The sequence below is a fragment of the Annulohypoxylon maeteangense genome, assembly GCF_022496945.1.
Source record: "Annulohypoxylon maeteangense strain CBS 123835 unplaced genomic scaffold GGS22scaffold_2, whole genome shotgun sequence".
Taxonomy (NCBI): Eukaryota; Fungi; Ascomycota; class Sordariomycetes; order Xylariales; family Hypoxylaceae; genus Annulohypoxylon; species Annulohypoxylon maeteangense.
The window spans coordinates 1,629,554-1,650,419 of record NW_025953249.1 but is presented as its reverse complement, the minus strand read 5'-3'; the positions used below and the strand labels follow the sequence as shown (position 1 = coordinate 1,650,419).

Genomic DNA, 20,866 nt, shown 5'->3' with positions numbered 1-20,866 from the left:
CAAAGGAGGAATCAAAGGTGGATCTTGCATCGCAATGGCACGACCCGATGGCAAATCCGGAAAGTCGAAAATTTGCCAGTGATTTAAGAGCTGCCAAAACCACTGCCGTAAAGCCTGAAGCGGTACCAGAATGGAAACAAGCGGTTGCGCCTAAAGACCAATCATTTGGTAAACGAACCACAATGTCAATCAAGCAGCAGAGAGAAAGTCTTCCAGTTTTTGCCTTCAGAAGTCAGCTCATCACAGCTGTCCGAGAGAATCAAATTCTGATTGTAGTTGGCGAAACCGGATCTGGCAAGACGACTCAACTGACTCAGTATCTCGCTGAAGCGGGCTTCACTAACAATGGTATGATTGGCTGCACACAGCCGCGACGAGTGGCAGCTATGTCTGTTGCAAAGCGTGTAGCAGAGGAGGTTGGCTGCCAGTTAGGTCAAGAAGTCGGATACACCATCCGGTTCGAAGACTGCACAAGCCCGGCAACTAAAATTAAATATATGACTGACGGTATGCTGGAACGCGAGATCTTGATGGACCCTAGTTTAAAAAGATATTCCGTTATCATGTTGGACGAGGCTCACGAGCGAACTATTGCGACCGATGTTCTTTTCGCCCTACTCAAGAAAACGGTGAAGCGGCGAAGCGACCTAAAGATCATCGTTACATCTGCTACCCTGGACGCCGATAAATTCTCGGCATATTTCAACGAGTGTCCTATCTTTACGATTCCTGGACGAACCTTCCCCGTTGAGATATTATACAGCAGAGAACCTGAGTCCGACTATCTTGATGCGGCTCTAGTTACAGTCATGACAATCCACCTTCAAGAACCTGCCGGTGACATCTTGGTTTTCCTTACCGGATCGGAAGAGATCGATACCGCGGCTGAGATATTATACGAACGAATGAAGGCTTTAGGTCCAGGTGTTCCTGAACTGATTATTTTACCAGTATACTCTGCGCTTCCTAGCGAGATGCAGAGCAGAATTTTCGACCCCGCGCCTCCTGGGAGCAGAAAGGTCGTGATAGCCACGAACATCGCCGAAACCTCGATCACAATCGATCATATCTACTACGTCGTAGACCCCGGCTTTGTAAAGCAGAATGCTTACGATCCAAAGCTTGGAATGGACTCGCTAGTCGTTACACCTGTTTCTCAAGCACAGGCTAATCAACGAGCTGGCCGTGCTGGCCGAACTGGTCCTGGCAAGTGCTTCAGATTGTACACCGAGGCTGCATTCCAGTCTGAAATGCTTCCGACTACTATCCCCGAGATCCAACGTCAGAACTTGGCTTCTACAATTCTCATGTTGAAGGCTATGGGTATAGATGATCTCCTCCACTTCGATTTCATGGACCCGCCACCTACCAATACCATGTTGACGGCCCTAGAAGAACTATACGCTTTATCGGCGCTGGATGATGAAGGTCTACTAACTCGTCTTGGCCGCAAAATGGCCGATTTCCCCATGGACCCTGCTTTAGCCAAAGTTCTAATCGGCGCGGTTGACATTGGGTGCTCTGACGAAATGCTCAGCATCGTCGCCATGTTGAGTCTTCAGACCATCTTCTATCGACCGAAGGAAAAACAGACACAGGCTGATCAGAAGAAAGCTAAGTTTCATGACCCACATGGAGATCACCTTACCCTCCTCAATGTCTATAACGGTTGGAAGAACAATGGATATTCGGCGCCATGGTGCTTTGAGAATTTCATTCAGGCACGTTCAATGAAGCGCGCGAAAGATGTGCGTGACCAATTAGTGAAGATCATGCAGCGCTATCGCCACCCCATCGCTTCTTGCGGCCGGGACACTCAAAAGGTTAGACAAGCGCTATGCTCAGGTTTCTTCCGCAACTCAGCGAGAAAAGACCCGCAAGAAGGATACAAGACGCTAGTCGAGGGAACACCAGTCTATCTACACCCGAGCTCAGCCCTGTTTGGAAAGCAGGCCGAATGGGTGATCTACCACACACTGGTGCTCACTACGAAGGAATATATGCACTGCACGACTAGCATCGAACCAAAGTGGCTTGTTTCGGCTGCTCCAACCTTCTTCAAGGTCGCGCCTACTGACAAGCTCAGCAAGCGCAAGAAGGCTGAGAGGATACAGCCTCTGTACAACAAGTATGCGGCGGAAGACGATTGGAGACTCAGTGCCCAGCGAAAGGTTGGACGGTCTGGTGGCGGAGGTGGTACGTGGGGATAAGGGGGAGAGGCTCCATCGGCAAGCGCTATTACTAAATGGCCTAGGTCGAGTTGTAATTCAGCGATTTCTTCAGGTTACTCTATTCAGGGGTGCACCTTTAGAGTATTGGTATGTAACATAAGTCCTGGGCCGCTTGCAATATAATTAAAATCTACGATACATTGTTGTCTCATGTTATCAAGTGCTGAGTAGCTAGTCACTTACTAATAGACGGCGGTTTTCACTGCGCGGCCGCCATATAACCTCTATTGAAACTCATGACGTAGCAAAGTCTAATAACCATATATGATTTTAGTAATTTTTTTTTTGCTCTTTAGGGCGAATACGAGAGAATATCAATCCCCGAAACAATCAACACCATGAAGTAGACTAGATTTCGCGTTTTAAGACCACTCCACTTCTCGATTCTCAGATTCAATTAGTCACAGATTTTCGTCTTAAATTTCTCGTTAGAATAGAAGGCTCGAGCCACGGGCCGAAATCAATAACTGCCCATTAAAAGAGCAGACTACGTGGGTTGCTCGGGCGTCGTCATCGTCAGTCCAATCCACGACACCGGATATGAGGCTTGAAACGACTCCTGCTTCAGTCCAAGATGCACCGCCTCAGAGTCGCAAGCCGTGACCGGAGCACTCTAAAACCTCTTGAAGGTCCGAGTTAGCCGACCGGGCGGCCTCAGGATTCTGAGTAGGCCGATGGTTACGGACCCGAGGCGCCTTCAAGCGACAAATCGGAGAAAATGTAACATCATCACGATCGTTAACGGATAGGATTATCAATAATTGCCTATGGGCTCTGATAGGAACATGAGGTAGTATCATTGTTCAATATCATAATTCTCACCGCTATTATTTCCGCAGGAAGTTCTGCTGGTCTCCGTGATATCGTATTCGATATCACACTCTTGTCGCCAATAACGACTCCTTTTTTAGCGAGAAGAATCCGTGAAAGGACCGATATATGAACTGATATCCCAATCAAGAGGGATATACCTTGAAAACGTAGCAATGAATCGCAACTGGAAGTTTTGAGGGCATCCAAATATGTTCTGTTTGTTCAAATTTGGCTTACTATGAAAATTCACTCTCCTCCCTTCGCTAGACCTCACCCTATCTCTCACCTCTCACCTCCGACTCAACATGCAGATATTGCAGAACAAGTCCAATACATCCACATATGATCGCCCGTTGTGTGACATAACCTAAGCAGCGCAGCGACCCCTACATCCAAACCCACAGCAATTAGGACACCGGGCCGTCGATGTCTCGGCACCAGGACGTGGGAGGCCAAGGATCTCGCGCGAGCGCAAGTCTCAGAAAGCCTCGAGGAGTTCGTAAGGTAGTATAACGACCGGTGCAGCGGCGCCAAAGCAAGCTAACTGCAGACATCCGACACATGCCTCAGCACCTCGACCTCATATCGAACCATTTTCTCTTTATTTTATCTTTCTTTTTCCCTCGCGTCGGCACCTCGACGCCCGTCAATATATTTAATATAGTGAGCACAGATATTAGGACCCGTTCTCGCACGAAACCTGGGAGGCTCGCAAATAACCAAGCAATAAAGCAATAAATCAAGCAAGCAAGTAGCAACGCATTACACTACCTCTCTCCCCTTACGTACCTTAGATGGGTAGGAAGTATACCCAGGTTGGGACGAGATTAAATACATCTCCCCTAGGCCCCCTTGTCCTCAATATACGCAGAGGTGACGCAGGGCTTCCCAAGTGGGATTTCCGGCAGCGCAAGGTGACGTGCGGGTAATATGGCGAGAGACAAAGAGGCGTGCCAGCGTCCCCACGTTCCATCCGCAGCCGCGTCGCCAACCCCAATCCAGCAACGCGGGCCCCGGCGTTTCGAGTAGAACGTCGCGGACTGCCGAGATATGGATGCATCTAAGGTGCGCCGAAGCTGGGATTCACCTTCGTAACGTGCCCTCTCCGCGGATCGCATTTAGAATACGCGCATGCTTTGAATGTATGTATGTATGTAGGTAGGTGAGTTAATGAAAACACCCCTACGTATCCCTCACGCGCGCGCAGATAGATACCATACATACCTACCTACCTACCTACCTATAGACACACATACACATGTACGCAAAGTGACCATGCAGCATGCAGGCACGGGACTTCGAATATATTGAAAGAATCGCGGTGAGCCTGCGACTGCGCCTGCGCGAAATAGAACCCCAACCTGCAAATCCAATCCCCAATCTCCAATCACGAACAAATGCATCTCTTATTTGCTCCAAAGGGACCAACCAACCAACCAACACATGGTCGATGTCCATAGGTAATATTGGGGATTTTAACCACAGCGCAGACCTTTTGCGCGATACCACCTCCTTACCCCATTTCTACCGAAATGCAGGTATAAATCACTGTTGATCCCGGATCCTCTCCAATAGTGGGGGTTGCGCTGCTAGCCTGCCGCTGTTAGGGTGGACCGACCTGTCAGGAAAGGTCGCTGGCTATAATGACGTCGATCATTTTACTTCAACCGGGCGACGCCAATTCGAAGAATGATGACGATCGCACTTGCATTGAGGGTCCACGGGATGTGCTGCGATCGGCCGGAATAGGCAAGCCCAGGCAAGCTTAATCCATCCACAGGCGCATTCTCATGTAATAATAAGGGTAACACAGTAACAGCCCTATGTCCAAGGAGGAAATGAGTATCACGAGAGCTGCACGAGTCGTCGCAAATATCACAAAACTATTCAACTTCGGGAATTGGAGATGTAGGAGAATAGAAGAATATCTTTACTTTATTTATTGGTTAGGTATTATAAAAATGCACCTATAAATCTAAACTGCGGTGCCGCAGGTGACTAAAATCATAATGAGTGGTATCCTAGTGGTATTCCTTAACATCCCGTGCTAATTACCCCAAACGCCAGTGCGCCAATAGTACCTATCCAAGTCGCAAAAAGGGGCGCGATCATGCTACAGCCGCCGCCGCCACCAGAACATCCAGGGCGGAACTTTGCGTGCCCGCCGTGGCGTTAGAGAAGGGTCCTTCCCAGCTAGCTCCCAGCTGGTTCTGCGCATTACGGTTCTTAGCCCATATCGTATCAGCGTTCGTAAGCAGGAAGTTCTTAATCGCATCCATGGGCGCCGCCTTTTGTAGGTAGTGCAAGTTCCGCATAAAGATACCCTTAAATTGCGATCCATCGCTTCCGCAGTTCGGCTCGCAACCGTCGGAAAGAATGCCATCTTTGCTGAGATGCGAGATAGCAGCCGCGGCGATGGTCTGCGCCTGGGTGAGTAGTGACTGATCGCCCGTAGCTTGGTGAAGCTCGACTAGACCACCTAGAATGACGCCCTGGTTGTAGGTCCAGGTCTGCATGCCGTTGTTTTTGCATGCGTCCGTGAGTCCATCATTAATAAGGTTATCTTTGTTGATCAGCCCGCTATTCTTAAACCAGTTCCACTGTGCCAAGGCGGTGTTCAGGAAATAATCTTTCCTAGCAGGTATCCGGTTCGCAAGAGAGGCGGCGACACTAAGGTAGAGCTCGTTCGCAATGGCGTTCGTGTACGTTCCAACCTTACTCCAGTAGATACCACCGCAGGTCGAATTACCCTTCTTCATATCCTCAAAGATTTCAACCGCAGCTTGAATATATTGCTGGTCTCCCAGCCCTTGAACGCCGAGGTCATGGCTGTGGATCATAGCTAGCGCCCACCATCCTTCATCGTCGTAGTAGTCGTTGAGAAAGTTATCGAACCCTCTCTTCTCGATTTCAGATCGTTTCGTTACCCTAGTGTATGTGGAGATAGGAAGACCTGCCACCGATAGGACCTTCGACGCTTGTACTTGCGTCTTCTGTGCTTGCTCATACTACGGCATAATGTTAGTGATTCTCCTTTATGCGAATAGTCCTGGCATGATCGATTTGCAAGGCCCGCAAAGCCTGTTTTAGGCGCAAATCGTTGCCAAGCAGATCATCAAAGGTGGTTTATTATGCCTTCGAATAAGGGCAAGGGTTTTGTTTCTGATATACTTACAGTATTTTGGATGATATCTGGGATATTTAGGCTATCAGAAGCACTTGGGTTCAAGACAGCAAAGTCGGCCAGCACAGTTAGACAATTGGCGCTATTCCACCAACCAGTGGTATCCCATAGACCTGTGTTGCGGTTGTACCAAGTCTGGAGAGTCTTCAGGCCATCGACGGTATGAGAGGCGTATGTTGCCGAGTCGGCGCGGTTGGTGATATGACTAGACATTAAGAAAATGGCTCTGGAGGCCAGAGACCCAATTACGGTAGAGGAAACCATGGCGAATGACCGAAGTGATAGACTTATTAGAAGGTAGGTAGAGAGAGAGATAGGAAATGTTTCATAGGATGGACACAGAAGTTTTCCAGAAACTTACTGCTGAAGGAAAGGAAACGAGAGAAGTATAAATAAAATAAATAACTACTAGTTACCACTAGGTAGAAGTAAAAAAAGAGAGAAGAAACTAAATCGCCACTTGATGAGTGCAGTGAATGGAATGTGACGGTCCACTGGATCTCATCCAAAGTAGATTAAGGGAGGTAGACGAGGATGCGCACCTTGTCATCAAACAGGCTGCATCCATCAGGCTCATCTGCTGCGGACGGGACTCACATGAGCTCATGGAGCCCCGGGCACGGTTCGGTTCGGTTCAAACATGTACCTCTAGTATAATACAAATTTCCAGACATGGGTTGTTTTGTGACCCGTAGATCACGAAGAGTCGACGGTACGTGACTGTGACTCCCAAGGTGTACAGCAAGTACTCTCTTGGCTTGGGAAGTTGGAACTCTTGGGGCTGCTTGGTACTCTTGGTTGCAGGTTGCAGGTTGCAGGTATGTAGGGCTGGTAGGACCGACGACAAGTTCTGTGCGAGCCGAAGCCAGCGGCGTGTTCCTGGGTCCCGAAAATGACGATCGCGGCATTTGATGATTGGCGATGGGCTGGCCACGGTATACAATGGGCAATCGTAGAAAGGGATGAACAGGTTTAGCAAGAAATGCTAGGTTATGTTGGGTTATGCCGGGTTTGGCTGATGATTAGCTTATTAAGATCTCCGATAGGGTTGTGACTTGTTTCAGAACAGGCATGATTCTCATGCTGGACATCCATGGGATGACGGATCCGATGTTGCATGACACCAATCAACCCTTTAGGCGGACCTGTTCAGTATCTGGGCAGCTAGGCAGCTGCTAGGTAAGTATTCACCAACTTTTCACCAAGAAATCCATGGATAATCTAATAAAATCCCCGGTACCGTCAGTGGCTTTTCTTGCAGGCTTTGCGGACTTGCAGGCTCTTGCAGGCTTGTCGTCCAGTGTCCACTTAGATTTAGATCTTGCCGAACCGGTTCCCCTAGCCAACCCCCCAGTCGACCCCTAGCCCCTTCGCGTAGATCATCTTTAACGAATCCGTTTCTGAAAATGCCATATGGTCACAGGAATGGGGAAAATGTGTGCGGGCAACCTCGTGAGCATTCCAATAGCCAAGACGACAATCGTCAATTGACCGCCATAACCGCTGAATCTAATGTTTTAATTCGATTTCTTCAAGAAACTAGAGAGCTGAAGGTTGAGTTGTTGGAAGTTGAGGAGAGTTTGTTTTAGTGGCACGTCTGGCCGGCGTTAGATGAAACTTCAGCGCTTATTAGAGTACCAATTTTAATGTATCTGAGTTTATGCAGCCCCGGAACATTGAAATTCTAGATAAATAGGAAGGAATAACATTTATCCAGCTTAGCTAGTACCCAGCTATGTACGATAAGAATCCAGGAACCCCTCTGCCCCTTAAAAAAAAGTTAACCTTCCATGTCTTCCCTTTCTAGCCTTACCTACCAAGTACACGCTAGCGGGTTAGTTCCAAGTTGGAGGCATACGGGAACACTGTCGCACATGAACAATAATAGCAACCTATTAACTCAAAAATCGTTAGCGCTGTGTGTATTTTGTGTACAGCGTACAATGCACTATGAGTATCTCTATCAATACATCGTATAACCCGTACCACGTTGTAGGGTCGGGTATTATCTAATAAAGTTTGGTTTGTTGGTTGGTGTTGCTTCCGCCTCCGCCTCCTCCCGCCTCCACACCCGATCCGTCTTACTGTCTTACAGTTTACTGCACACAACACAACACAACTCTGCCCGCAACATCTCTCACAGCTGCAACTAAAACCACATGTTATCCATATGGGATGCGCCCTGTATGTACGATGACGACAATGACGATGACGATGTCGCCTATATGTATGCGTGCCTTACCTTACAGCATGCAAGGACCTTCATACGCTGTCATGAGTTCTGATTAAACATTTATTGTTGCTGCATCCGGTCGCCCTTTTTCCAGGCGCGAGCAATAATTTGTTACTATCCGACTTTTGACAAATCACCTCTTCTCTTAATATCCTCATTAATTACTACCCAAACCCAGCTGACTGGGAACAGGTCGACAGCGACAGGGGGGTAACAAGAAATGCAGTTGTACTCCGAGAGAACCAGACCAACATCGTCTAAATCACGAAGCTTGGCATAACCTATTAGGTCATTTTCTATAGATCATATGTCTATATATCTCCGAAAGTCAGTTTCGCCGATTCTCCAACTCACTCTCAAATGATCGACATACAGCCTTTTTCAGCTTGGCCTTCGCAAGACAGCTCACAATGTTTTGGGGGCCATTCGCGTCATTTTGCTTTTGCGACTTCTTTCCAGGACATTTCCAAGTTTGCGAGGTGACAAACATGAACTGCTGCTTTTAGCAACAACATCACTAAGCTCAACATAATTCCCAGGTGACAAAGCTTACCAACGGTCTAGACTTCTCTCGTAGTTATGTCTCGCCAAGACTTCTACCGAGCACCGAATATATCCTTGGAATATCTCCAAATTTGCTTCTCCGCAGCGATATGCCGTTGAAGAATTCCTATCATTAAAATTAGGCCTCACCTCAGCTCCCCACAAACTCCCCGCATTCACGGGCTCTACCCCAGACCAGGGGCGGGATAATTACCTGAGGATGGATTAGGAAACCTATCCAGCCGCAATGGTTAGCTTAATTATTCCAATTGTCCGGGAGTTCGCTCTAAGACACTTCCGAAGATCGACAATATAAACAAGCTGCTTTATTAACAATATTCTTCAGAAGGTAGGCTAATATGCTCTCGTATCACGCGTCTAAATCTTGAAGTTGATTCAAGATGCTATCCCGGTTTTCCTCCAGCTTGTGTCTCATTCTCTTGTCCTTTTCTAGATGTGTCTGCGCGAAAGTGGTTGCAACCGAAAATGGAACGGCGCTAGTTATCCAGAATGACCGTCTATTCACACGTGTCGACAAGGCCTCTGGGGCCATGGATGCGATACTCTTAGACGGCCAAAACCTCCTAGGCACACGATCTGGATCTACCGGCATATTCAATTTAGACTGTTATTGGTAAGTCACGCCATGAAACATACAAAGTAACGTAACGTGCTGAGCCACGATCAAGTGTTCCCAGTGGCTTTTGGACTCCAGGATCGACGCGACCAACCTATGAGCTGTATGCCGGAACAGACTCTACGGGCACCGACTATGCCGGGATCAGGATGTCCGACACTTACACGCCCACTGGGCAGATTCTGGAACAGTATTGGTTCCTCAGAGACGGGGAGACTGGCCTTCATACGTTTTCACGTCTTGCGTATTACAACGAGACCACACCATTCTTGCGAAACCTTCAAGAATTCCGAACATTATTCCGACCGAACTCGAACATATGGACTCACCTCGCGACTAACGGAAGGCAGTATGCGCCGTTACCCGGCGCAGAGGCCGTGAAAAAAGAGGTCGTCGTACAAGGTAAGTAACCATTGGAATCTAGGTTGGACAAGTCCTTTGGCCATAGGCTCGGAGGAATATCTGTTTCAAGAAACCCCGAGACACCGTTACTCGTCCTTCCTCATACGTAATATCTCTATACTCGGGAAGTGCTAATCACGAGTGTTATAGATGCTACCTGGTACTTGGGAAATACACCTAATGATCCATATGTTCAACAGGAGGCCGACTACTTCACTAAGTACACGTTCCAGGATACTTGGAGAGACCATGATGCTCACGGGATGTATGTTGCATTTCCGTTAAGCAAGCTAGTACTATATTGACGTGACTCTAGGTACGCTGACGGGTCCAAAATCGCGGACAATTCAACATTCGGAGCTGTATGTTTACATTTTCCTTCGAGGTTTCATCAATCACATAGTCGCCAGAACACCGTACATGTCTCGCGACTTAGAACGAGATTTACCCTAAACGCTGCCACTACGTGTAGATTCTAATTCCTTCTATTATAGTGGATGGTTATGAATACGAGGGAAACCTACTTCGGAGGTCCTTTGCATTCTGACTTGGTCGTTGATGGAATCGTCTATAATTACATAGGTGAGTAATAGTATGCGATTTTAGAATATGATTCAGCGCCTAACTTTGGGTTCAGTCTCAAATCATCACGGAGACCAAACGGTAAATGAGCAGCACCCCGTTTACGTGACAAAGGCCGCTGACAGCTTAACAGCCAAACATCACCAATGGGTTTGACCGGACATTTGGCCCGGTGAGTCAAGAGTATCGAATGTGCGCTAGGATTTCCACTGACAAGATTAGCATTTCTACTATTTTAATCATTTCCCAGCCGGAACTGATCTCCAGGTCCTCCGAGAGGACGCTGTGAAACTTGCTGATCCGGAATGGAACGCCGACTTCTACGATTCCATTGCAAAACACGTGCCCAACTACGTTACCAGTAAACAGCGTACTACTTGGAACCTACAGGTAAACTTACCTAAGAATGCCAAAAACCCCATAGCTGTATTAGCACAGAATAGGGTAGACTTCCAAGATAACGTCTTAGACACCAAAGCCTATCAATACTGGGCTGACATCGATGAGAGCGGTCATGCCAGCATCCCACGTGTGAAAGCTGGCACGTACCGACTTACAATCTATGCGAACGGCATATTCGGGCAGTACACTCAAGATGATGTAACAGTGCGTGCCGGCAAGGTAGATACGACTCGGGTTAAATGGGTAGAGGAAAGCCAGGGAGTCGAAATCTTCCGTATCGGCACGCCTGACAAAAGCAGCGGTGAGTACCGGCACGGTTACGAGCCAGACTTGACGCACCCACTCCAACCAGAGCAGTACAGGATATACTGGCCAGTGCACGACTTTGTCAGCGATTTCCCAGAAGGTGTGACGTTCAGAGTAGGCGAAAGTGATGTGGCCAAAGACCTGAACTACGTCCATTGGAGCGTGTTTGGGGGCTATGCCAACTCCCTTCGCACCGAGGCTTACTACGGCGACGGCAATGTAAACAATTGGACCATCGTATTTGAGTTGGAAAAGTCCCAATTCTATCAGAAGCAGCAAGCGACATTCACCGTTCAGCTAGCTGGAGCCAAGACTGCCGCAGGAAACACCGACGTGTACAACGCTTCGGAGCCTTATTCCAATTTACCGTATACGGTTAATGTCAACGGAAAGGATCTCGCGCCCTGGATAATTCCGTACGTATATGCTTAGCGATTAATATTCTAGATTCGAGGTGACTAACAATTCTGCGGCCAGTTACTACCACAGCAGCTCTTGTGCAGTGCGGTCCGCAGTCATCTGCTATAACGTCGCGAACAAGTTTACATTCGACCCAGCCTTGCTCAAGGAAGGCGAAAATAAAATCGTCTTGAGCCTACCATATAATGCCACCGACTACGAGAGTGCGGTGCTGCCCAGTTCGGTCTATGTGCAGTACGATGCATTGAGGCTAGAAGTCAGCTCAGGGACGAAGCATGGCCATAAGAGAGCCACGTAAGGCATTTTAATCCAAGATCTTGGGGATCTATAACTAAAAATAACCTGAGAACTTATTAGCATTTAATAATCAAAGCATATTTCTTCTTGGCTTATTATCCACTACTCTATCATACAGCAGCATTCGCTATTGCTCATGATAACCCCAAGCAATCATGTAATGCATACTAACTGAAACTCGTATTGCTGTTGAGTGTCCTGAAACACTTGTTGTGGGCTGGAACTCACCCAGCAAGTTACGATCGAATCCGTAGCTACGTTTTTCGATGGGTGTAAGCGCTAAGGCAAGATAATTCAACCATTGCTCTGCACGGAGACAAGATTGGATCTTATATGGCTGAACAGATGGCCTAGGCGATCTCACCATACATATGTCCAGAGCCAGCACTGACACGTTTAAGAAACGGGATGGTCTTCAGCACTAGGCAGATCGAGAGTATGTAGGCATCACGATAAGTCCACCAAGGTTCGTTGATCCTACCCATAAGCATCCTTAGCCTTTCGAGCGTAGATTTGGGGTTGCTTCTGCAGGTATACAATATTGAACTGGCATAACGAAATCTCGAGAACTACCACTATTTGGTCGGACTGCTTCGCAAAGTCGGGAAATCCGCGCCGCAACCGGAACGGAGAACTAGCTATCCCCCTAGCGAGCCTTATCACAGGGTTCGGGATATCCGAAAATAGGACCCACGATTGTCAAGCCAGAGGTCTTGGAAACCAGGTTTATATTGACAGCTGCACGCCATACAAGTCCAGCAAACGTCATAATTTCTAGTACAACTCTGTATGGAATCGGTGATCCCTTGGAACGATTTGAAACTAGTCTCAGCAGACGAAGTCTTATTCGTTAATTGCAATAAATCTGTACGCAATTGGCTATCCCTTACGTAGCTCATCAGCTGAGACGTTCGTATACACATCCCGCCAATGACTAGAGGTCTACAGAAAATCTAAAGAGGAGAATGACTCGGCGATGTTCCGATAGGAAGAAACATAATATCAATCTGTTGTAACGAGATCCAGCAGCCAGGTCGAGCGAGTAAACGAGGGTTATTTATCATGTAGTGATACGAAACTACCCCCATGGGAAGTAATCCACATGCACGACTTTCAATACTAGCAGCTATAATACAGGAAATAAAAGGGGTAAAATAAATATAAACTAGGTAGGCTCCATTCTTCTTCTGCATTGATTAGCATATATACGCACATCTAACCAATAAACCTTCATAGGTCAGATTTTAAGCCAGCCTAGCTAGCTCTTGAAGCAATGTGTGAATAAGCATCTTATTAGGACGCCAACATATAGCAAACATCATATAACAGACGATCCAATATTCTCCTTTGCCCACGTATGATGTTACATCGAAGATACACAACCTCCGTTTCGGAGTGTTGATCGTATTGGCCAGCGGGTTCTTTGACGGTCTCGGGCATTTTTCGCGAGGCCGAAGCCGAACCTCTTTCTAATCTATCAACCAACAGTAAACCCAGGAACATCATAGGCCCCGCACTCAGATCCGACCGGACCGGGCATAAAAATACCTAGAACGGCTAGGAAGCTTTCTGGTCCTTATCGTGTATTGCGGCTCTGCTGTCTCCCCGCATCCATAGATGGCCTCGGTTGACTGTTCGGATCTGCATCCGGCCTAGATATAAATACCGTAACTCGCTAGCTCGGAAACGTTTCCGATCCTATATCGTCTTACCTACATCTTTTTTAATTTGATTTTCTAAATCATCTCGTTATATCGAGGTTACGTGGGAAGTTGTAGGTACTGCGCAATAATCCAACTTGTAGATGTACATCGCGATTTACGAAGACAAAGACAGCTAAGCCTCGAAGAGAATCTTGCCAACGTCATCTTCATCTTATCAAACCCAAAAACGAGAAAAGGCGAGGCCGACGAACCGTCAAGATGGGTCAGCCGAAGATTCGGATCACAGAGGTAAGCTAGACATTTCTCTGTCTATCTGTCTGTCTCACCCCTTTCTATCTTACCTACCTCGAAAAGAGGCCTCCCCTTTCACTCTCACGCAACCACGTGCATCCCCATCTTTACTCGCCGACCTCAAACTCACATACACACACCCTAAAGCTCTACATCTACCCCATAAAATCGCTCCGCCCCATCTCGGTGCCGACGGCACAACTACGGCGCGAGGGCCCGCGTCGCGACCGGCGTTTCATGCTGCTGAAGGACGAGGGAGGCGGTCGGTACAAGAACATCCAGACGGCGTACTTCCCGGAGTGCACGCTGTTCCAGCAGGCGCTGGACGGCGACGACCACGTCGTCGTCACCTACCGGATCCCCGCCGTGCCCCTCTTCCCCCCCACCCCCGAGCAGCGCGGCCAGCTGCGCGTGCCCTTGGACCCGGTCTACGACGAGTCCGACGTCGTCGACATCAAGCTCTTCGGCAGCGAGACCACCGCCTTTCGCGTCCGCGGCCCCTACGACGCTTGGTTCTCGTCCTGCTTCGGGTACCCCGTTATCCTCGTGTTCATCGGCGATAACCGCCGTCGCGTGCTAGCGCACTCGCCTCCCGCGCCCCCGCGCCCGACTAGGTCTTGGCTGTCGTACGTCCCGTTCACGTACCAATGGCCAGCGCAGGAGACTAGCTCGGCGGCGGCCGAAACAGGCGATGCTGGCCTGACGTTCAACGAGGCCGCGCCGTTCCTCGTGACGTCGAAGGCGTCGCTGCGCGACGTCAGCGCACGCCTGCCCGCGGGCCAGGACATGGACATGATTAAATTCCGGCCCAACATCGTCGTGGACCTCGTGCCCGACCTATCTCCGCCCACGCCCCCTTCCACGCCCCCTCTCGACGGCAGTCGCGGCGGAGATAGCAGAAAAGAAGGAGATGACACGACGACCCTGGATGCGTGGGACGAGGACTTCTGGTCCGAGCTGGTGGTCGGGGGTAAGCACCGGCTGGCGCTGACGGCCAACTGCGCGCGCTGCATCTCGATCAACATCGACTACGGCACGGGACGTCCGGGCACGGGCGAGTCCGGGTCGATCCTCAAGACGCTTATGAAAGACCGCCGCGTGGACACGGGGAACAAGTGGTCGCCCATCTTCGGACGGTACGCGTTCCTGCTTCCGCGGGGTGGCGGACGCAGGGAGCCGGATGAGGAAGATGAAGATGAGGATGGAGAGGACATCATCGCTGACGTCGCCGTGGGTGACGAGGTCACGGTGACCCGGCGTATCAGCTCGCGAGACGTGTGGGCCTGGCCGAAGTGAAGCCGCCCCAGTCAGTCAAGTCAGTCAGTCGAATCATCCCGCCGTACGGCCGCGGCCCGGGGGAAAAAAAACAGTGTTCGCCTGTCGTAAGCTGCTGGTCGCCTAACCAACCCCATCCCACTCCATCCCACTCCAATCGTATCAAGGAAGCAAAAGGAAAATCTTGGAACCGGATCGCGAAGAGAGCCAAACATCGCGGTTCCGCGGAAACGCGAGGAAAAAGAGAAGGAGAAAGCGAGGATCGCCGGATGGAGCCAGCGATTCACCACCCACCCCTTATGGCGTCAGCGAGCAGCGGGACCCTTATCCTGTTCTACACCTACCACCGACCAGGTACGCATACATACATACATACACACACGCGCGCACGCGCACAGCCCACCGACAACAACAACGACACAAGCCCTGCCAGCTGTCACCGACATACCTAGCATCCATCCAATCCAATCCGCTCCTCTTCCATATACGTGCGAGGCGAAAGGGTGTGGCGGAGGGGGGTGTGGATTAGGTATACGGTAATGTACGTATATAGACAGTTGTCGAACGACCGGATCGCGATCGAGTTACATCCGGCGGACGGGAAGCCAAACAATCTCGCATCATCTCGGGCAGATAGGGAGGGCCCGTCGATACCGGGCTACAGGTAGCGAGGCGAGGCGAGGCGAACGACGGAAAACATTGGTCGTACCCATCGAGGAGAAAGCGTGTTCCTAAGAGTCTGTATGTATGGTATGTATGTATGTATGGCAGAAAAGAAGGGAAGGGGATGGGAGAGGATGGGAGAGGATGGGGATAGGGATGGGGGGAAAACCTAAAGCGGCAACCGGATTAATATGACGATAGCGACGATGATGAAATCGGAAATGGGACTGGGTATGTACTATGCATGCAATGTACGTATGTCATGCGTGCGTGCGTGCGTGCGTGCGTGCAGATCCATACGAAATGCACGATGAACGATGTACGATACGATGTACGATAGAAAGAAAGAAAGGAACGAAACGAAATGTCGCCCGAGAATTTTCCTCCCCCAAATCCCCATCCTCCCCCCCCACGGTCTAAGCAGCAGCAAGCCCTTCAAGGCCTAGCTAGGCTGGACTGGGGGCGGTAAACCGTTGGCTTGCATGCTGTGTCCCCCCAACGCGGTCTACCGCTACCGTCGACTACCGTGTACAAACGACATACCCAATCTTCCAAACCCTCCCAATCTTCCCCAATCCTTCCAACGGAACCAGCCTCCAATACATGTTCTAAAATGTTCCAGAAGCCGACGGGACCTTGCAGCACTGCCGCGTGTGCGAAAACGCGTGTCCCCACGTTGCACAGCGTTTGTATTAGGGTATTAGTTAAGGGGGGGCGCGCGCGTAGGTAGGTAGCCCTGCCTAACTTCAGCTTCCTCGTTGGGCCGCACGCAGCAGCCTCAACTTTGACTTCATACCTTACCTGGACCTGGGACCTGACCTGAACCTGACCTGAGCGTGGCCCGGCGTAAGCTAGATCGAGCCATAAAATCAAACACGCGCGAGTGGACGAGCGAACGAGTACACCTAGCAACACCTGGCACCTGCAACGTGGCATCGAAGCCCGACCTCTTGGATCTATCTGTCCGAAACCAACAAAAAAACATCTCTTTTTCTCTATCTGGTAGTAAGGTAATGAACATGATCGAGGTATTGGTTGTACTTGCGTACTGGTTTTTCTCTTGCCATAATTTTCCTTTTTTGGTTTCCCTTCGCGCCGGTCAAAAAAAGCATCGGGTGAAAAGGGAGAATAGGTAGGGAGCAAGGGACTGAGGTAAGAGGAAGTCTGCTCGCGTACTGTGTCGCCGTTAGGGGAGTTGACTTTTCCTTGCATCCGTTGCGCCCTCATTTTGTACGAGATAAAAAGGACAGTGAAACCAGATCCATCGTAAATACACAATACAACCGTTTCCAATCCACAAATCCTGCAATCGTAATAATCTTTTTTTGCCCCATTCGCCATCCATACTGTTTCCATTGGTACATTCAAGGAAATGAAATAAAAAGAACCAGGTCTATGATGTGGAAACGCCGACCTTCACTGGCAGTACTGAGATTCCTGCACTGTCCAGAACTCCGAAAAAGACCGTACCGAGAAACGGGGAAATTTAGGCGACTCGACACTCCGAGCGGGATGAGAGGACACCTAAGTTTCCTACAACAAATACAGTGTCTATGGGGGGGTGTACATGAAAGAAATCATAACCATGAATGCCGTCAAACAAGGCTAAGGTGTACCGCGTACAGCCTGTGACAACGGTGTAACACTTTGTCGGGAAAGTGATCTATCTCATCGGGATCTCGACGATTGGATCGGGATGCGCTGTGGCTCGTTGAGTGGCTGAAGAAACAGGGAATGGAAACGTGAAATGCTCATCGAGAGGGCAACGGTCCAGACCAATAGGATCTATTTTGCCTGTCGTGGCCTACGACCTGCAGGATCTTAGCGTCCACGACAAGGGGGGTCCCGCGCCAACTTCCGGATATCGATGGGCAATTGCGTGTTTCGAGAAACTTTTTCCTTGTCGGGGGTGTCGAAAAAAAAAATCATTTTTTCCCGATGTAAATCCCAACCCATGACGCCGGATGAAGAGATTCCCCTCCAATTGAAAAAAGTGAAGCTCGGCTTCGAAAGAGCCGAGACCGTTGGAATTTTCTTCTAAATTGGGGGCCATATTAACACTCTGATCATCTCGCTTGTCATATTTAAACAATAGACCATGACATATGAGACTTGACAGATAAGTTTTATCGAGCTTACCTCAATGGTAAAATCCAGTGACAACAGCGCAGCCCGGACCGGATCCCCCGTGCTTAGCAGCTGTGTACGCATGCCCGGCACGTGTGGAGCTTGCAGTATCTACATTCGAAAATCCACCAGTGCGGACCCGAATGACACATATGGCAGGTCCATTGGATGAGAGTGCTGTCCGACTTCAGCATCTTGAAAGAGTGTGCGCAGTTGTTTCCCACAGCCATGTTTGCGAGATGTGGTCAAGGATGTGTGCTTTAGCTGAATTTCCGACTGCCGGGATCAAAGTGAGTGAGTACCAGACGGCTGGATGTGGCGGCGGTTTTGCTTAGTCTACCCTAAGTTACGGGTCAGCCATACGATTCAGATTTCATGCGATCTACGAGTTGTGGTATTAGTGGTGTGGAAGACTTACAGAGATGTGAGCAGGGGAGTGGTGTGGACAAGGTAGTCAGTCGATCTAGCGTGATGAATGTTCGCGGCGGTTGTACTATGTGATGAGTCGTCCGAAGACTGGGTTTTGTGAACTGTCTGCGGAATAGGGGAAAGAGAAGGAGAAGCGAGAGTATGTGTGAGAGTGTATGTGGGAGTCTGTAAGTGTAAGTGTGAGAGTGTGAAAGTGAGGGAAACTATCGAGGGAAGGAGGTTCAAGATGCGATGGGGAGGTAGGCGTTAAATAGTCAGGCCACAGGTATCAAGTCAACGAACGACCTTGAGGTCCAAACAGAATGTTGGGTTGTCTGATTTTGTTTGCCAAATGTGGGTTTTGACACGGGAGGAAGAATGAGAATAAGGAGGCTGTTTGTAAGTTGGTAGGGCTGGCGAGAATCTGGTAGATTAGGCGAGGCGGAATGGATATTTTGTATCAAAAGGTGAAACCAGAGAATAGGCGGTAAAAGCTCAGATAATAAAATAAAATGAAATAAAAGAAATGTGATGTGTAACTATTCGTTCGTAGGAGATGTCGTTGCAGGCATGGCATGGAGTTGCCTCCAGGGAGGCTCAAATACTATGTAAGTAAGTACAGTCGAGAGTTCCATCGACGATGTCTAACCCTGTCCTATGACGATTGTCACGATTGTCGGCACCGCTCCCGCGAGGTCCATAGTAGGTAACTCGGCACAGGGGCTAAGCAGCTTAGTCGGTAACCTTCCAGAGAGGTAGGGGACCCGGGAATGAATGGAAAGGATAGAAAATGAGTGAATCTTGGGTGACTTGGGTGACTTGGGTGTTTTAGGTAGTTTGGGTGATTCTGGCGTCTTAGAGCTGGGTGAACTGGGTGAGCTGGGTGAGGTGATGGACAACATTAGACAGGAGTCGGGGTGGGAACTTGGAACTCTGGCATATCGTCTGAGAATTAGTCCATGTAAATGGTAAGTGGATTTTTTCGAAGAGCGATCAATCTTCTGCGACATGGGCCTGGATGCGGTTTTGACTTTTCGACTATTACGATTTCCCACTCCCAATTAACCTTTGAACCTTAATACTTAATACTTAACATACATTAGTAGGTAGCTCTAGTATACACAGTACCTGGATTCATGTACAATACTTACACATTTAGACCTAGCACCAAACAAGCACCTAGACTTAGCCCGGCCTAGCCATCAATTAGTATGTATCCATACTAGGTATGGTACTAGGTATCGGTTCAAGTGGATTTGGGATTGCCAATGTACCTACGTACCGACGTACTAGTATATATACACCCGCATTTAATTGTACATCTACGAAGTATTAGGTAGGATATTCACTTTGGCAGGTACCTCTCACTGCGTACACATTGGATGCGTACATGCGTACCTATTTTCCTACGTACATACGTACTTCATGCCTGCTTTAGGTAGGTTAGAGGGTAACTGCCTGAACCGGGACCGTGTCAGACCTTTTTTTTCTTCTCTCTCTTTCTTTCCTCTAAAATGTCGGCTTCAAACTTCCTACCTAATATGCAAGTTGAACTAATAACTAATAAATAACAGCATTTAGACTAGGTAGGTAGGCGATACATTGCAGCTATGTAATGTATGTGTGTATGCAAAATGACAAAGTACCCGGTCATTTTTGTATGCTGTAATGTTGTAATGTTGTAAGGTTGTATGCGGGTGGCTTGACGAAAGAAATTCACCCACTCACGTCAAAGAATATATATAAAATAACACAGATAAACGAACGGTTGTAAATGGTTGTACGTATGTATTGAATGTATTGGAATTTATTTTTACTCTAGCGACTGTATTACGGAGGAGAAATAATTTAAAAAAACAATAAAGCAATAGAGCAATAGGATTTGACAGCGAGTGACGAACCACAATGCTTCTTTGGGAATGAGGGCCTAGGCACTGACTTTTTGAGTGCGCATGGGGTATGACACGACATGGAACGACAACGGCTTTTCTTAAAGGTTGTGGATTTCAATTTCGTCAATTAATATTTGAATTGTTTTCTATTGCCTCTTTTTTTCCTTGTTTTTCTCGTTCTCTTCATATGGATGTTGCCGTTGCTCTCTCTACCTGGTCTGACTACCTGCAGAACCAAGACCGGTCTGCCGTACGATGTCAGTTAAAAAGATGGATGTAAGTCGAGGGTCGAGGGTCATGTACCTTTTACATCTCTCGAGTCTTCTACATAACATGCCTCGGGGGACGTATAAGCGTTCCCAAGGTCAAGGTCTAGGATTGGACAAGGTAAAGGCGTACAAAAAGGATTCCTAGCAACAATTTTTCAATCGTTGTGAAATTCAGTCACAATCTGGAGCTAGCGGACGGCACATAGACGGAAACGTATTGGTCTTAT

General features: G+C 48.6%; 5 protein-coding genes across 5 annotated transcripts; 2 read left to right on the top strand and 3 right to left on the bottom strand.

Moving 5' to 3' along the window:
• Positions 1–5,152: 5,152 nt before the first annotated feature.
• Positions 5,153–6,492, bottom strand: GGS22DRAFT_184611 (glycoside hydrolase family 76 protein; the record flags this gene model as incomplete). The annotated part of the gene is made up of 2 exons (XM_047964208.1): positions 5,153–6,052; positions 6,220–6,492. 2 exons carry the CDS (start codon positions 6,490–6,492, stop codon positions 5,153–5,155), a joined length of 1,173 nt encoding a protein of 390 aa, XP_047822871.1.
• Positions 6,493–8,047: 1,555 nt separating this feature from the next.
• On the bottom strand, positions 8,048–9,353 carry GGS22DRAFT_152962 (uncharacterized protein). Its single transcript, XM_047959769.1, has 2 exons — positions 8,654–9,353; positions 8,048–8,455 (listed from the first exon to the last, which is right to left on the bottom strand). Exons 1-2 carry the CDS (start codon positions 8,713–8,715, stop codon positions 8,056–8,058), a joined length of 462 nt encoding a protein of 153 aa, XP_047822870.1. The 5' UTR covers positions 8,716–9,353; the 3' UTR covers positions 8,048–8,055.
• Position 9,354: 1 nt separating this feature from the next.
• On the top strand, positions 9,355–12,100 carry GGS22DRAFT_152958 (polysaccharide lyase family 4 protein). The gene is made up of 9 exons (XM_047959768.1): positions 9,355–9,638; positions 9,694–10,043; positions 10,194–10,308; positions 10,360–10,405; positions 10,538–10,625; positions 10,681–10,706; positions 10,759–10,797; positions 10,848–11,749; positions 11,811–12,100. The coding sequence occupies exons 1-9, from the start codon at positions 9,406–9,408 to the stop codon at positions 12,049–12,051; spliced, it is 2,040 nt and encodes a 679-aa protein (XP_047822869.1). The 5' UTR covers positions 9,355–9,405; the 3' UTR covers positions 12,052–12,100.
• A 1,872-nt stretch (positions 12,101–13,972) lies between these two features.
• Positions 13,973–15,301, top strand: GGS22DRAFT_184609 (MOSC domain-containing protein; the record flags this gene model as incomplete). The annotated part of the gene is made up of 2 exons (XM_047964207.1): positions 13,973–14,002; positions 14,153–15,301. The coding sequence occupies 2 exons, from the start codon at positions 13,973–13,975 to the stop codon at positions 15,299–15,301; spliced, it is 1,179 nt and encodes a 392-aa protein (XP_047822868.1).
• Positions 15,302–16,503: 1,202 nt separating this feature from the next.
• On the bottom strand, positions 16,504–17,554 carry GGS22DRAFT_66367 (uncharacterized protein). The gene is made up of 2 exons (XM_047967722.1): positions 16,745–17,554; positions 16,504–16,679 (listed from the first exon to the last, which is right to left on the bottom strand). The coding sequence occupies exons 1-2, from the start codon at positions 17,297–17,299 to the stop codon at positions 16,644–16,646; spliced, it is 591 nt and encodes a 196-aa protein (XP_047822867.1). The 5' UTR covers positions 17,300–17,554; the 3' UTR covers positions 16,504–16,643.
• Between the last annotated feature and the right edge of the window lie 3,312 nt (positions 17,555–20,866).